A 16,897-nucleotide genomic window follows, 5' to 3' on the forward strand; every position below is an offset into this window, starting at 1 on the left:
GCTACTTTATATTTCTTCTTCATTACAATTAAAAGGGAAAGATTTTACTTTTACCTCACATTTATTTGTGTATAAGTGATAGTTAGTAGTTACTTTTTACTGATTTTACATACAAAACATATGATCAACTTCAACTTAAAATATGATGTATTATTATGGATTAAAGGCCCTGGAATTGTGTAAAGCCCTGATAGGATTTACATAAGGTCACCATGTACTAATAAGAATGATAAAGTAACTTGTCTCACAGTGATAATGATAAAGTAACAAAACCACTGAAGTCCCCGAAGAATTACTATTCATCTTCTTGCGTTAGATAATAACTTGTGTGCACAAAGTATTATCTTGTGCACAAAAGATTAAAATAAATAAATAAATAAAAATCTTTTGGAACCCGGGGGAATACATAATTTAACATTCACGATGGGGCTATTCTTCATAATGAGTACTTAAATACATTTTGCTGGCAATACTTATGAACTTTTACTCAAGTAGAATTTTAAGTGCAGGACTTTTACTCGTAACAGAATATTTTTAAATTGTCTTATTGCTTCTTTACCTTAAGTAAAGATCTGAGTACTTCTTTCACCAGGGCATTTTTATTTAGTTCAGTGGCAGTTCTCTTTGATATTATTACATACATAGACACATACATTCATCATTTAACTCCTTTATAAACAAAAATGCTTAAACACTCCCAAGATCCAGCTTCTTAACTGTGAGGATATGCTGTTTTTGTGTGATGTTTCTTGTAGTAAACTGACTGCTAGTCAGACCAAAAAAGCAATTATAGTAATAAAGTTGTGATGGCAATTTTATTCATTTTATAGACCAACCGATGAATCAGTTAATGGAGAAAAAAAACAGCAGTTTGATCGATAATGAAAGTAATCAGTAATTGCAGCCCTATTATTCCTTTCTTGGTACTCAAATGATGTTTTTTTTCTGGTAGTGTAGTGGCAAAACTGAATATTTATAGCCATATTATCACAGTAATTACTTGCATAACAAACTCATAGAGCTGTCATACAGTTCATAAGCAGCCAACTAAACGTTTACGTTGCTTGGCAACCCAAGATCCTGAGAATATAGTGTTGTCAAAGAGAAGGAAACACCAGTTTTGTGTGGTCTTTGGATCCATTTCCTGTCATGCGTCAGCTCTGATTATCTGTAAGCTATTTCTGCTTCTGGCAGTTCTCAGTGATGATCATCTCATGATGCACCTCTTCCTGTTGAACCCAGTGGTTTCCTTGATGATAATACCATGTTACAAGGAAAATAGGATTAAATTAGTTGTATGTGGAAGATAAATTGAGGTTTTAGAGTTAAACATCAACATCTCGTCTAGAGAACCAGAATCAGAAAAAGCACCCAATTCATGTTTTTTCAGAGAGTCTTTCTGCTGATGTTTCCAGTTTGACCACACTCTGATTAAGTAGCAGTAAAATCTCAACAGTCACTTCTTCTGTGTCTGTTTATTCCAGACGAGATCCTCTGGCTCCAGTAGCCGCCACGTGACACACCTCCACATCAGCCCCCAGTTTCTGCAGCTCATCCAGCCAGATCTGTTGCTTCTGGGATAGCCGGTCATTGGGCCCCTTCACCTCCACCAGCTACAACAACAAGACAATCCATGTCACAGGCCTAATTGCAGCATAATCCACGTAATCAGACATGAAATAATCAGGTGCCATCCAGCATCTGAATCCATACACAAAGGAAAATATCTAATTCAAACAGCTAGGATGTGATGTGATCTCACCTTGTAAGTGTTGTTTGAGGTGTTCCACACCACTAGATCAGGCAAACCTCCACGGCAGTGTCTGTAGTCTTTTGACATTCTTGCTATTATTCCTCCTAAGAAGGCTCCACCAAGGCAGGAAACGAGAGACTGCAAATGTCAGTGTATGAAAGTGGTAACGTTAGTACCACATTAGTACCTACAATAACACATCTAGACAAACATCTAATCTTAGTTATGTATTGAAGCCTTTTGGGGCATTATTTGCATTATCTGTCCATTGTGTGTCAATACACACAATGTAAGAAAAATTTACTATACATCTGTAACATTTGTATAATATATAATGTGATATACAACGGCTTCAGAAAATATTCAGACTCCTTCACTTTTTGCACACTTTGTGTTGTAGATTTCATTTTAAATTGATAAAATTGCAATTTTTGCTTATCAGTCCACGCATCATAATGACGAAGTGAAAACAAGTTTTTTGCAAATTTGTTTAAAATCAAAAACCTGAAATCTGTCATTTACGAAAGTATTCAGACCCTTACTTCAGTACTTTGTAGAAGCCACTTTGGCAGCAATTACAGCTTTGAGGGTTCTTGGTTAAGTCTCCACAAGTTTTGCACACCTGGATTTGGGCAGTTTATCTCATTCTTTCTTGGCAGATCCTCTCAAGTGCCGTCAGATTGGATGGGAAGCATCTGAACGGTCATCTTCAGGTCTGTCCACAGATGTTCTATGGGCTTTGGCTCAGCCACTCAAAGACAGCCGGAGACTTGCCCCGAACTGCTCAAGCATTTTCTTTGCTGTATGGTTTGGATCATTGTCATTGATTTTTAAGTAATTTGCAAAAATTTCTGGAAAAAAAAAAAAAAAAAAAAAAAAAATCTTTTCACTTCACATTATGGGTTATTGAGTGAAGATTGGTGGGAAACAATGGCAATTTTAACAATTTTGAATTACATCTATAACATCAAAGTTTGCAAAAAGTGAATTCTTTCTGAAGCCACTGTATAATTAGAAGAGTGGTAGTAAATACCTGTGCCTGTTGAAGGGCTGAGAAACGCTCCCAGCTGACCAATGAACACACTTTACCCTCCTGTGAGGTCCAGACATCCTCCAACATGCAATGTAGTGTCTCCACAGACGCCTCACTGAGTAAACGAACACGAGAATCGATCGCCTCCTTTCTGTTCTCGTAGAAACAGTCAGTGAAAAGATCCAGTGGACATGTCTGTGAAGGGAAACAAACTGCCTGTGCCTGAGATGAACTTGTATAGATGCATGGCTAATCAACAAAACTTATACAGAGCTTACTTTACCTGGAAAGGGTTTCGGAAAACATCTGGAATACCATCCATAAAGATGATATCCCACATCAAAAGACCAAACAATGTAGAGAATGTTGAGCCCTCGCCATGGATCCCTGGTACATTAAAAATGACAGTATAATGTTCTCGTGATCAGAGGATATCCAAATGTTTTTGTTTTTGGATAGGAAAAGAAAGGTTGTTTACCTTGGTCAAAACCTTGTTGGCGGTAATGTGCTAAAGACAGTTCTTCCACAGAACATATTACAGTGGCATCGGCACTCTCTTTCCCCTCTCCATTTGCTGGTAAAAGAAACATAGATTTCCCCATGCCTCCCTCATGAGGGAACAGCTGTCCTCGGATTGTCACCTGCAGACAAAAGTGCAAGCATGAAAATAATATATCTTTTACTCTTATACACCGTACAGCTACCACAAAAGTGTTTTCCCAAGAGAGCCCAGTACCCGACATATTGTTCCAAACTCACATGTTTGACATCTTGGACATGAATAGTGGGTAAGTCTCTGAGTTGCAGGCGGTACTTCTTGAAGCTGGGAGACTCTTTCATCCTAACAGCTCTTTGATGCAGGGAGAGTTTATGTCCTGTTCGTACCAGAGAGTCTGACAGCCCATCTCTGATAGCACGAATAGCCTGGGGACAATGGGGAAAAAACCAGCAGTCAAACCAATGAAAACACAACATCTATTACTGAGCACAGTGTCACATAAAGAGATAAATGATGAGAATGTCTCTGAGGAGATGAGTGGAACCACAGATACTGGTGCTCACTTGCTCAGGTTTTTTGAGGTGCTGTTGAAGGTTTAGTGCCAGTCTGTCCCACCATCGCCCTCGACTGTCAGGACAGTAAAGAGACTGCAACAGTAAGGACTGCAGCTCCTCTACTGCTTCCTGTAACACAAAAGTAACCTCTTTAATTATGACATACTTCATATATAGATACATTTGTGTGAGAGTGTGAGTGGATGAAGTCAGCAAACCTCATATTGACGTAGCCTCTGCAATATCTCCACCCCTCTGGATAAGATACGAGTGTAAGCCCATCCTGTAGTGAAGCTGCGCAGGAACACAGGCAGCTCTTCCTGATGACTATCCAAGACAATGATAATGTTAACATTAAACAATCACAAGGGACTCTGTATCTGTGTTTTAGACAGAAACTAATAAACAGACCGGTGTGGTCATCACCTGAGGTCATAGTTTTTCCTCAGCTCCTGCCAAGCACTTTTGGCAGCAGTGTAGAGCTCTAGGGCCTCTTCCCACTGACCTGCCTGCATAGCTGAGATTACCTCTTGCAGGGATCGCATGGAAGCTTCATATCTGGTGGGATAGATGGAGTCAGGAGTATAGAGCCGATTCTGCTTGGATAAAATACAATAAACTCAATTTAACTCTTTTGGCAGGCCCTCACCTGATCAGGTCCTCTCTGTCCTGGAACACCTTGGCCGTACGCTGCATTGTGTATTCCGGGAAGGCCAGACGTCCTGAGTTGACCAGCAGGATGGTAAAAAGCTGGCTCTGCCCACCAGCCGCCATCTCCTCCTCATCCATTGTGTCCGTCAGAGAAAAGAGCAGAAGGATGCGAGAGAAGACAGCCCGAGGACCACGACACAGACGCACACAGGAACCGGCAAGCTGTTTCGCTCTTTAACGTTAAGAGACAACAGTGGTGAGATCATTACTGCAATAATAGTACTAGTGCTAATAGTACTGCACAATGTAACAGATTATTACACCTTTTGAGGATGACAGCCCTAATGTTGTTTTGAGCAGCGGTCAGAGAGAAGAGGGACTTTTGCCTGCTCAGACGAAGAAGCCCGTCCACTAGCTGCTGTTTCTGAGTCCCGGAATTGCCCAGATGGAAGGTCTTAGCCAGAGCTTTGAGTTCAGGAGCAGGGAGGAGATCCAGAGCCTCTCCTAGGTCCTCAAGATCATTCTCTTTGAGATGCAAAAATCAACACAGGTGGGCATTGACAAGAGAAAAATATATAGTCTATGTTTTTGCAGTGACTTAGTGTTTCAGAAGGATAACACACATACTATATACTCCCCATGTAACTAGTTATACACTAATTCTATCAATCATCTATTTTGTAAGCAGACAAAAAAAAGCAAAAAAAGCGACAGAAATATGAATATACAGCTTTTAGTGGCATAATAATAAATATTTCAGTAATTTCGAGAGGTTTCATTTAACTCAGCCAGAGATAGTCTAAAATAGTAAAAAGGTTTAGGCATCATTTACCTGTCTGTAGAAAGCCACCTTGAGCCAGCTCCTGAGCAACAGGTTCCATATCACTGCATATCTCTTCATAATCTAGTTTATTTACTTGAAGCCACTTCAGCTTCCTCTGAAAGAGCCTCACATACAGCTTCTGCCCCATGACTTTTGATAGAGAAGAGACGTGAACAATTAAGCCTGATTTCAGTATCATTTTTTAAAAATATTTTTTTAAATTGCAATAATTGAGTGATATTTCAGCGTACCTGATAGCGTCTCAAATGCACCTACGAGTGACATATCATCCTGGTTGAACAAAGCCCTATCGTCCTCATTCTCCAGCACAGCCTGTAATACGGTGCGGAAGTTACGAAGGTAGTAGGGAAGCTGTGGTGGATGAAAGCTCTCAACAGCCTGGTCACTGGTTGTATGCCTAGCACCAAACCCTGGCAGCGAATCACTATTGATGACTGCAGCACTTCTCTCATAAATTTCCTCTGAACTCTGAGGGGGGTCACGAGAAGTGGTTGAAGGCACCTCATTTTTATGCTGGTCCATATCAGCAGTCTCTGCTTTATTTTGTCTAGACAGCACCTCCTCTGGTTCCCTGCTCCCCTCAAATTTTGCTTTCTTTCTGAGATCAGATGCTTTGCCAGTGGAAGGCGTTTCCTTTTTCCTCTTTGCTAGTTTGGAGGAAGAACAGTGCAACTTTGGAGTAACCAGTCTTTGGAAAGTCTCTGGTGTAGGTGCTTTTTGTTTAAGATTATGCCCTTTTTCTGAACATAATAGATCTACCACTGCTGTTGGAGTCTCAGCATTCGTTGTTGTCAGGTCACTCACTGTCACACAATCTTTGTTGTCCTCTAAACTCTGAGTCAGAACATTTTCTTTCTGTGAGCTGCTGAATGTCTCAGGAGGATCTCTCTCCCTTTCAGCGTGCGTTGGCGCATGTTGACCGTCTGTCTGTGTCCTCTCAGGTACCTTACGACACTTTCTAGATAACTTGGAGGAGAGACTTCCCAGGTCAATCGTCCTGACCACAGTTTTACTGTTTATCTGCCGTGGTGCCTGCTGAAAGCTATTCTTTTTGAAATAAGGGCTGGTCTTGGTCTCTTTGCACGCTTCTTCCTTTTCTCGATCCAGCTCTGGGGACTTTGGGGGATTCCTTCTGGGTGACAGCTGGATGCTTGGCACAACACTGTTACTTGCTGAGGCGGCACTGCTGTCTCCTCGCTCGAAGTTCTGACATTGCAAATCAATGTGCTCATTGATCCCGAATCTTGGTACCAACTGGCCACACAGGGGGCAGGCCAGCTTAGCTGGAGGCTGGCTGCTGAAGAACGATGTGATTGGAGTCGTGGTGGCAGGATTGGCAGAAATCCCAGCTGTGACATTGCCTTTCTTCTTGCTCTTGGACAACGACAGACTTCGCTGGAGTTTGTCTTTCTTGGCTCTCTCGGTCATGTTGCGGGTGGTCGTGGTGTTGTTCGATGAAAACGTTTTGGGTTTTTTTAAAAGCTTTTCTTTATTGCATTCTTTGAGGTGAACTACCAGTATGGGCACGGCTGAAAATGCTGTGGGTCTGTTTAGCTAATTTAAAAGCTAACTTGGCTCAGAAATAAACGCTTTAACACATTTTTAAAACGTCACATATTTGCAGCTTTCGGAGTTTCACACATGCATTATAAAAACGCCAAAAACATTAATAGAGAAACTGTCAGGGGTCCAAGACATTAGCTAACATACCGGCGGCATTCAGTAACAGAAGAACCAGACGATAACGATCCCGCTTCTTAGGCTTAACCAGCGGAGCACAGAACGCCTGTTAGGATGAAATAATCGATCCCAACTGCATCGATGTTTTCTCGAATACCAAAATACAAAACGCAAAAAAAGGTAAAATACATAAATATTCTTGTTCTATATATTAATATTTAGCTGTATATATTTTTAGAATTAAAGTTAATTGTAATTATAATGCAAAACGTGTACATAATATTTTTACATTCTAAATAACACTTAGGTTCACTGTTAAATATATAAGAAATAAGTGCTTTTGACTAAAGTGATGGGTTAAGTTATTTATTTATAAGTTATGTTTGATTATGCACTTACTACGCCTCTCACAGTGATTTATGTTGGGGAGCAGAGTAGTGAGCACATGATGGTGTTGGTGGTGGTGGGGGGGCTGAGGGGGGGGTGGGGTGTATTTTTTTTTTACACAGGTTCCTGGGCTGCTGTGCGGCTTTTATTCAAAAATCCCCATTCCGGAGAGCAATCTGGTCTGATCAGCAAACGGGCATTTCACGAGGAAGGGCCGCCGACAGGACTCATGTTGGTAAGTGCCACACTGGATTCATCTCTGCATAGATGGAAAAACGTAATAGTGGTGCATATAGGCCTATCCGGCTTACGATAACAGGGGCCGAGGACAATGCTGGATGTGCTCCTGTGGCACAACACCAGCCCATAAACTGGGTGTCAGCACGGTGCAGTCTCGATGCTTCAAAATCAAGGTCGAGCAGCAGCAGGATAAGATGATGCTTCCAGACGGTGAAAATCAGCCGGGGTGTGTGTGTGTGTGTGTGCAGGGAGTCAGCTCCGTTAAGGCGTGCTGTATGCGCAGGGAAACCATATATCCGATTATCCGATCGACATTTGGGCAGATGGGGGTGCGGCGTCCACTTGTGGGGAAACCGGAGCAACCACAACAACCACCCCTGCAGCTGCGGCAAAAGTTCGGCGTAATGGGTTTACAAAATACCACCGCAAATACGCAAAGGGCAGGGCAAAATGCGTGAAATCTTCAGCACTGACGCGCAATTAAAGACTACAGACCCCTATTGTTTTTAAATTGCCGATTCAGCACCATGGAGAGGTCACGATTAGTTTTCATTTTGGGTTTTGCTCTCATACCACACGACTCTCGCAACACAATAATCTTTCGGCTGCATCATCAATCTGATCAGCCCCGTCAGGGGTTGGGATCTACTGCGTTTTAGTGTGTTAAATCCTGCCCAAACAGCACAGTCGAACTGTTTTTTTCTCCGGTTCGGCCACCAGCTTGGATGCTTCACGTTCAGATGAGGGTGTTGACGATGACATGTTTAGACTGGGCGTGTAGCAAACCACCGTGCTCGGTGCGACGAGCGCCAGTACATTCAAGTACTAATCAAGCGACACAGTTTACCAGATTATTAGCAGACTGACAACACCATTATCCCATTTCAGTGGGTGTTTGGCTTTTCTGTTGTTTAAAATCGTAATAGAGATTAATGTGTATGCAAATATATTATATACATATAATACATTTGTAAACATATATATATATATATATGTATATATGTATTTATATATGTATCTCTGTGTGTCTGTGTGTGTGTGTAGTCCATGTAAAATTAATAGGACGTTCATTTTGTTGAAGTGATGGATTCTCCTTATGATATTCTCTAAAACGACCTTTTTTGTTGTTATATGTTGTTGTATGTTTGTAGTACTGTAGGGCTGCAACTGACTATTCTTTTCATTAATCTTTTCGTTAATCTTCCAGTGTCAGATTAATCGTTTGGTCCACAGAATGTCAGAAAGCAGTTAAAAATGCCCATCATATTTTCACAGAGTTCGACTTTAAATTGCTCTTTTTGTCTAATCAGCAGTCAATAACTCAAAGATAATCAAATGACCATCACAGAAGACGATGAAAACTGGCAAATATTCACATATGAGAGGCTAGAACCAGTGAATTTTGGCATTTTTGCATGAAAAATGCAATTAACTGATTATCAAAATAGATGCCGATTAATTTTCTCTTACTTGACTAATCAGTTTATCAGCTAGACTGGCACTCAGTAGAGCGCATACCTCCGCCAAGGCCGAACAACTCCCTATCTCGCAATGTTAAGGAAAGTATAAAAAAAAAAAAAATCCTGGATCAACCCCACAACCAGATCTGCATCAAAATTTAATGGGTTCATTCCTGGCCCATGCCCCATCCTTCCACCAAGTTTGGTGCAAAGCGGTTCAGTAGTTTTTGTTTTTTTGCCTCATTACACAACTAAAAATATCGTTAAAGAGACGAACAAGAGTGCAAAGAAATTTGTTTTAACACCAGCTGAGTTTGCATTTCTATTGAACTGGCATTATCTTTTCATTTGCCAATTCACACGATGTGTTGTTGTGCCTTAGTCCAGGGCAAACATTCATTCAGAGATGCTGTCCAGATGTCAAAAAAATGATGTACTATTCCACGAACAGTATCCACAGAGGACATAAGTCACGAATCATAGATCTGGCACCCACACTAACCACATTATATGATTTTTTCAGGGACACTTCTTTATAAGTCCTTTTAACATTGATTTAACAGAAAATTTTTCATTAAATGCTGCTGGCCTGACTCACTTAAAGCAGTTTTACAGCAGGTTTCCTGTTCTGCAGGACATCAAGACAAAATTAGAGCAGACAGAACAAAGCAAGATGACAGATTAACAAGCAACATCAGCAGTCACTGTAGACAAAAGGACCGAGATGGCACATGTGGTTGTTGATGGTGTAGAAGTAATGGATGAATGTAAATTAGTATGACGTTAGTAAGTGGCTACTGTTTGTCCTTGAAGCAAGGCTTGTGTCTGTGTTTCTCTGTGTGTTTGAAGTGTGAAACAAAAACATTTATTCAGATATGTGCTTGAGAGATGCTCTGTGAGTGTGTTGTTGGGTTGTATCTTAATAGCTTACAAAGTCAACTAGGGAAGCGGTTGTAAATGAAATCTTAATGGCTAAATAATTTGTGTATTTACAGGAGAGAGAGAGGCATATCCTGTGATAGTATGAAGAAGTATGTTAATTCCAATGAAGGAATTCATGTTGAGATTGTTGACAGTATGAAGGAAGATGTGCTATTGAAAATGTATCTAAAAAATAAAATTTTGCATCCATCGATGTTCACAGGGTTGACGGTAGTGGGCTTACGGGGCCAGTAATGGCTCATGGTAAGAGGCCAGGAACCATTTCCAAAATATTGGCTCCCAGCCCTCCACCGTGCCCCAGTCCAGGACTCACAAAACAGAGCCAAGAGGGGCCGCGAGGTTTGGTAAGGGAGGCGCCTGAGCAACCACCTTGCACCTTGAAGGATGATAACATTGACCAGCTGACTCCTCCTGCTTCTGCAAACAACTATTACTTGAGTTGTGACCCTAGTCCTGAGGACATGGAGGACACCTGCTCCGAGTACGACAACGTGGGGTCTGATGTCGAGCCGGACTATGATGAGGTGCTGCATTTAAACAGAGAGGGCGTGGTGGACATGAGGTACTACAAACAGTACTGTGCTGAGGGCGGTGGCTATATAAAGCGTGCAGTAGGTGACAATATTAATGAGAACAGCAGTGCTGTTGACCAGTTCACTCCCAGAGCTCGTCATAGCACAGAAATATGTGAGGGATCACAGTCTGACACTAAGCCTCACAAGACGGGCCATAGCTTTGAGTCACATTGTGCCCCGATCGCTGGGGATGAAGCAGAGAGGGAAGCGGAAAAGGGCCAGGAGAACAGGTTCTTCTTCAGTGACGGCGATGAGATAGAAGAGGTGCTGGATGGAGCCAAATTTATAGAGGATTTAGAGGAGACAGAGAACAGTGTTCAAAGACCGACCAGCCTTTATCAGGGCAATGAGAGTGAAAGAATTAGAAAGAGAGGCGATGAAAAGGAAAGAGAAGATGACACTCGAGTTACAAGAAATAATAATATCCAAGTAGGCAGTAAGAAGTGTGAGTCATCTCACATGGGTTCAAAGGACAGGGAGAGGCAGGGTAAAGGACGAGGGAGGAGGGGAACAGGGGAGGACGTTGAGCATATTGTTTCTGGGATCAAAGGATGCATGACCAACAGCACTGAACAACGTCCAAAGACTCTGTCAAAGGAGTGCAAAAAGGCCGCTGTGCGGACCAAAGTTAGATCTGGTGCCAGCAAGCAACATCCTCCTCCACCACCTTGTCATTCCCATGCTCAGTCACTTGCCGAGACCCAGAAGGCCCAGCCTCGTAGAGAGATTCCTCCTGTTCCCAGACCCAGTCCCTCCTCTTCTAACAGCCAGGAGAACAAACCCAGGTTTATCAAACCATCTCTGGCTCCTCATCACACACCAGAACAACAGAGGGAGCCTCCTGAGGAGAGGCAGAGACGGCCAGAGAAACCCCAGCAGGTAACCCATGCAAACGGGGCAGATCTTTGTTAGATCTCACCCCCCCCCCCCAGTCTGTTTCTGCCCAGCCTACCATCACTGTGTCCCAAAGTGAATTAAGTAAGATTTCAATTAAATGTTTTGCCACAAATAGCGTTTGTCCCTTTTCCCCGTGGTATTATCATCTACACAGGACAACAAGAAACATTTAAAACAAGACTTGCCCAAGTTAAATCCGATGTTTATGTGCAGCAGGGTGAGAAGCAAAGCACAGCCGTGATGCCTGAGGACGTGCCGGAGCAGCCGCGGAAGCCTCAGTGTCCGGAGCTTGTCCCCACAGAGGCGACCAACACACCCAAGGTGAAGATGTAATACACAACAGCAGGTTTCAGCCAAGAAATCTGATTTGTCAAAGATGTAAATCAACTACTTCAAATTTATGATCATGTAAATTAATCTGTCTTTTTCTACCGTCATGATTTCATTTTTCATTATTCACACTTAAGTTTTTGTAACTAGTATACATCGGCCAGAATACCAATAAATATTTGCTAATAATTCTTATTTCCATTAAATGTTTGCACCTGAATTCTAACTAATAACATTTTTTTTTAAAGAAAACACAGGAGGCTACTTCGTTCCCCAGCTTTGAGGATGGTAAATATCTCATAATACTCTTAACATTTTATTGTTTTTTTAAATTTATGCAGCCATTTACAGTATTTTACAAGGAGAGCCTTTTCTTTTTGCTACATAGTCCCAGGTCCCTGTGAGCCAGAAGATCTTATTGATGGGATCATCTTTGCTGCTAACTATCTTGGCTGCACTCAGGTCTTGTCTGATAAAAATCCATCCAAGTCTGTTCGCATGTCCCAGGCCCACGAAGCTGTCAGTCGTATCAAGGTAATCTGCCTCTTTTAGGGAGACAGTCGTTAACATCCATCGATTTGGTTTATAAATATTTAAATCTGCCAAAAAAGGTTACTGCATTTTTTTCTCCCTGTCGGCCTGTCTCAGAAATGCAGGAACAGATTAGAAATGAATTTGGGATATAGATCGGTGGTGGGTTTAGGGGAAATTGATTAGAGTTCGGTGGTGTTCTGGATATGGGATCCTGTTAAGCCTTTTTAATGCCTCTTTAAGCTTTAGGTATCAAAGTAACAGAGATACGGAACTGGATTCCAGATCCTCAGGGTGTCTTTGCAGGTTTAAGGAGCACTGGCGGAGGTTTGTGTCCCAAAGTGCCTTTTATTGTGGCTTTCAATTAATGAATGGGGTTTATCTGTATTACAAGGTGAACTATTCATGAAAGGTTAGCTGTGCGGTAGATTCATTGTTTTACCACATGCTGGAGCTGTTGGATGCTTTTTTTTTTCTTTACCTCCCTGTGTCAGTGTTTTGACAATGAGCTGAAAGTTTGCAATGTGAGACTGAAGTATAGAAATATAAAATGTCTGAGTAAAATAATATGTTATTCATTTAAAAGAGCCAAGAGGAAGACTCTCAAATGATGACAGAAGTGGACCTGTTTATCTCCACTAAAGCTGTCAAAGTGCTGAATGCTGACACACAGGTTAGTAACTCTTAGATCGTTGTGTGTTGAATCTATTTTCAGACATAATAAACAATGACTTTTACTCTTTTTTTCTCCACATAGGAGACAATGATGGACAGTGCCTTGCGTACCATCTCCTATATCGCAGACATTGGCAGTATTGTGGTTCTGATGGCTCGGAGGCGCATGTCGCAGGCTTCATCAGAAGATTTTTCCGAATCTCCTGATTCTACCAGCGAAGGGAAGACTCAGTACAGGATGATCTGCTATGTCTTTGAGTCAGAGGATGTGAGTGTTTGCTGCTTAACTATGCACACATTTTTAGTTTTGGGTTTATACTCAAGTTTTGTTTTCGGTATTTATTCTGTGGTCACTTAAACCACTGTGATCTTTCTCACCTCCTTGTTGTTGTCAACGGGGATAGCCTTTCTGCTGAGTAGTTTTCCCCAAACGCTCCCCTTCCCATAGGCACAGCTCATCGCGCAGTCCATTGGACAGGCCTTTAGCGTGGCCTACAGAGAATTCCTGCGAGCCAACGGCATCAATCCGACCGACTTGAGCCAGAAACAATACAGTGACATCATCAACTCCCAGGAAATGTACCACGATGACCTTGTCCATTTCTCAAACTCAGACAATTGTAAAGAGGTGTGACATTTTTTATTTGAATGCAGGTAAAATGTTGAGGATGGATTTCCCTTAACACAAATGGCTTTACCAGCATCTGACAAATATTGGCATGTCAAATTTAGAATGTGCTTGAAAAGGATTAGAAAACGCTTTTTCTGCTTTCAAGCTGTACGTGGAGAAGCAGAAAGGGGAGAGCCTCGGTGTGGTGATCGTGGAGTCGGGTTGGGGCTCCATTCTGCCCACCGTCATCCTGGCCAGTATGCTGAACAGCGGCCCTGCAGCTCGCTCTGGAAAACTCAGTGTTGGGGACCAGATTATGTCCATTAATGACACCAGCCTGGTGGGGCTGCCACTGGCCACCTGTCAGGGCATCATCAAGGTACGAAACATATCATGGAGCTCTAGTTAGTCTTTGCGGATATTTAGCGTTAAACTAGTCTTGATGATATGTGGGAATGGCGCAGCGGCTTAGTCAACACCTCACAACAAAAATATTTTTTTTATGGCCACACTACAGCCTCTGATGACGCTCAAAAGGATTAAATGGATGGACAAAACAGATACATGAATAAATTTGATTTAATCATGAAACCATACCATCCTAAGTGAGTTATTCCATCCACACAATCACGCAAAAACACTGAAACACAACATAAAGTAAGTTCCTAACAACACATTAAATGCTCTCAGAACTGTCTCTGGCCTTCAGCTCCAAGCCCATTTTTCCCTCATTATGAGGTACAGCTTTAAAAATTCACAAAAAGTACTGTATGTACTTTTATTTTGACAAAAAGGCTAAATAATTTTAGTTTAGTTAGCAAACGCTACTCAAAAAGGGTGTAAATAGTGCACTTATTGCAGACTATTTTCAGCCATGCACTAGTATTTAGCATGACGATGTATGTGTGATCGAATGAAAATACAGAAAAGTAAGTCTTTTAATATTTTTTGGACACAAGTGGAGTTATATGGCGCACAGGAATGCGCTATATCAGGATTTGGCTTATGCTTTAAAATTTCTATAATATCATGTGTTTTTGGACACGTTCCAGGGTCTGAAGAATCAGGTGAAGGTAAAGCTGAGTATCGTGAGCTGCCCTCCCGTCACCACTGTCCTCATCAAGAGACCTGATCTCAAGTTCCAGCTCGGCTTCAGTGTTCAGAATGGCATTGTGAGTAAGCCCTTGTTAGTAAGTGGCGTGAAACTGAACTTTAGGTTGAGGCTTGAAATGAATGGTTGGTAACTTCTGAAGAGCACCACTGTTTTTAAAGAGTGATGGTTCTGCTATACACTATGCAGTTACATATAAAGGGTCTTTTTCACACCCTCAGATTTGCAGTCTGATGCGAGGTGGCATTGCAGAGCGAGGCGGTGTCCGTGTTGGGCACAGAATCATTGAAATAAATGGTCAGAGTGTTGTTGCCATGGCACATGAGAAGATTGTTCAAACCCTGTCTGTCTCAGTGGGTGAGGTAAGAACTCTGCATGCCACAAGATGGCAATTTTCAATGATTACTGCACCACACCAATCACTGTCCCATTCAGGCCTTTTAAAGATATACAGTACGTACAAATTAGATCAGTTTGAGATTGGTTCAAATCCCAGAATATTGCATCCATGCAGTGCCATGCATGCATTTAATAAATAAATAAAATCAATAAAAATCTGTGGTGAAAAGGGCAAGGTTAAATATTTAAATCTTTATTGAAAAAGCTAAGTTGTAAGTAGTGCAACAGACGATGGTTGATTGTTTGTGAAGACTTAGTTGCAATTGCATTTATAGTTTAACTATTAAAACTGTCAACTTTAGGAAACTAATCTATTTCTATTCAGCTCAAATCTGTTGATTAAAGTGCATATCTTTATCTACACAAAAGTAAAAGTATGGCGTTTTGGGAATTACACTCTGGTTTTCTTCTTTCATGAGCTAGCTGAGGAGATTGATACAACTCTCATGTCTGAATGGTGAATTTTAAAACTACAGCCAGCAGCCGGCTAGCTTAGCTTAGCTTAGCATAAAAACTAGAAACGGGGAAATAGCTAGTCTGATTCTCTCTGACGGTCAGCTGACAGTTTACCATAAATTACATTTCAAGTGGTTTAATTTATGGCCAGGTAAGTCTTCTATATCAACCATTCTTTATCTGCTCCGCTACTCACACTTTTCACCAGCTGTTATCATACTGTGAATTTGTTTCTGTGTGTGATTTCCCCATTTTCTCCCAGTATATGTGTCCATTAAAGCCATAAAAGCCCATTATTTGTCAGTAATGGATCCAAGGTCTCTTCTGACTCTCTGGTGGCACAGAAGGGAGTAAATTAGTCCTGAATTCAAGTGATGCTAATTACGACTGTGCCTCTATAAATGGGCTCTTAAGTTGACAGTGTAAGCGTCCCCTCTCCTCTCATCTCTGCCTCTCTGCCAGATCAACATGAAGACCATGCCTGCTGTGATGTTCAGACTGCTGACGGGGCAGGAGACGCCTATCTACATATAGAGACCCTGCACGGATCAGCCCACTGTAGTTCTGCATGACTGGCTGTGTGAGGACGACGGACAGATGATGGACAGGTGGCTCGGTGGGACGAGGAGAATTTATTTTTCTATCATTTTATTTTTTCGGCCTCTTGTTGCAATGCTGTAAAGAACATCCAGTTCTCATTTTCAGGTTTTATCTCAAATTACATCGTCATAATGGCCTTACAATGTGAATACTCTGTCTGTAGTACTGTATGTGAGTTTCTGGTGTGGAAGAGAATTAGCTTTAAGGTCATGATTATTTTCTTATGAAGAGATAAATTAGTACATTTATTTTTTATTTAGTCATTTTTATAATGTGTATGAAGTTTAAAAATGTACTACTACTGTAAATACTTTGGATTACTCAAGGACTTGATTGGAAAGGCCATATTACTCCTACAGTATATGCATGTTATTATGAAGAAATACAGACCAGAGATTAATTCTCAATCTGACTTGATAATCTATTACAGTAGGTATTAAAAGAAGATAATAATTTGCTGTACAAAGGCACTAAACTGTGTGTATTATGGTGACGCTGAAGGCCAAAGACACCTACTTTTCAAAGACATACAGTATGGGTGATCATTACCTTTACCAGAGCGTACAAGAATGTAGTAAAATATACATTACTGAATGAATGTAATGTGTAAAACACACTAAAAATACAATCTCACTGCTGAACGCTTGTTTGTTTTCATTTTATTAAGGTG

The 16,897-nt window shown here is 41.3% G+C and overlaps 2 protein-coding genes across 4 annotated transcripts; one reads left to right on the plus strand and one right to left on the minus strand.

Annotated features, from left to right (window-relative positions):
• Positions 1-423: 423 nt before the first annotated feature.
• Positions 424-7,114, minus strand: fan1 (FANCD2 and FANCI associated nuclease 1). 2 transcript variants are annotated; one of them, XM_040133041.1, is made up of 13 exons: positions 5,565-7,114; positions 5,323-5,463; positions 4,814-5,015; positions 4,489-4,722; positions 4,266-4,397; positions 4,058-4,166; positions 3,849-3,968; positions 3,546-3,710; positions 3,265-3,427; positions 3,070-3,173; positions 2,787-2,981; positions 1,763-1,891; positions 424-1,613 (listed from the first exon to the last, which is right to left on the minus strand). In XM_040133041.1, exons 1-13 carry the CDS (start codon positions 6,760-6,762, stop codon positions 1,476-1,478), a joined length of 3,030 nt encoding a protein of 1,009 aa, XP_039988975.1. In that variant the 5' UTR covers positions 6,763-7,114; the 3' UTR covers positions 424-1,475. The 2 variants fall into 2 exon arrangements, with proteins under 2 accessions (XP_039988975.1, XP_039988976.1); XM_040133042.1 differs by lacking the exons at positions 424-1,613; positions 1,763-1,891 and adding an exon at positions 2,144-2,604.
• A 430-nt stretch (positions 7,115-7,544) lies between these two features.
• Positions 7,545-16,845, plus strand: apba2a (amyloid beta (A4) precursor protein-binding, family A, member 2a). 2 transcript variants are annotated; one of them, XM_040132094.1, is made up of 12 exons: positions 7,545-7,636; positions 10,246-11,497; positions 11,729-11,836; positions 12,094-12,133; positions 12,234-12,379; positions 12,963-13,049; positions 13,134-13,319; positions 13,500-13,679; positions 13,828-14,040; positions 14,714-14,833; positions 14,994-15,134; positions 16,090-16,845. In XM_040132094.1, the coding sequence occupies exons 2-12, from the start codon at positions 10,277-10,279 to the stop codon at positions 16,159-16,161; spliced, it is 2,514 nt and encodes an 837-aa protein (XP_039988028.1). In that variant the 5' UTR covers positions 7,545-7,636; positions 10,246-10,276; the 3' UTR covers positions 16,162-16,845. The 2 variants fall into 2 exon arrangements, with proteins under 2 accessions (XP_039988028.1, XP_039988029.1); XM_040132095.1 differs by having other exon boundaries at positions 11,732-11,836.
• Positions 16,846-16,897: the final 52 nt, after the last annotated feature.

The sequence above is a fragment of the Xiphias gladius genome, chromosome 8, assembly GCF_016859285.1.
Source record: "Xiphias gladius isolate SHS-SW01 ecotype Sanya breed wild chromosome 8, ASM1685928v1, whole genome shotgun sequence".
NCBI lineage: Eukaryota > Metazoa > Chordata > Actinopteri > Istiophoriformes > Xiphiidae > Xiphias > Xiphias gladius.

Excerpts from the sequence above, each read along its gene's own strand:
- apba2a (XM_040132094.1), top strand. The coding sequence starts at position 10,277 with ATGGCTCATGGTAAGAGGCCAGGAACCATTTCCAAAATATTGGCTCCC. Across the intron at positions 12,134-12,233 it reads GTTCCCCAGCTTTGAGGATG|TCCCAGGTCCCTGTGAGCCA; the intron begins GTAAATATCTCA and ends TTTGCTACATAG. Across the intron at positions 15,135-16,089 it reads TGTCTGTCTCAGTGGGTGAG|ATCAACATGAAGACCATGCC; the intron begins GTAAGAACTCTG and ends CCTCTCTGCCAG.
- fan1 (XM_040133041.1), bottom strand. The coding sequence starts at position 6,762 with ATGACCGAGAGAGCCAAGAAAGACAAACTCCAGCGAAGTCTGTCGTTG. Across the intron at positions 3,969-4,057 it reads AGAGGCTACGTCAATATGAG|GAAGCAGTAGAGGAGCTGCA; the intron begins GTTTGCTGACTT and ends TTTGTGTTACAG. Across the intron at positions 2,982-3,069 it reads TTTTCCGAAACCCTTTCCAG|ACATGTCCACTGGATCTTTT; the intron begins GTAAAGTAAGCT and ends TTCCCTTCACAG.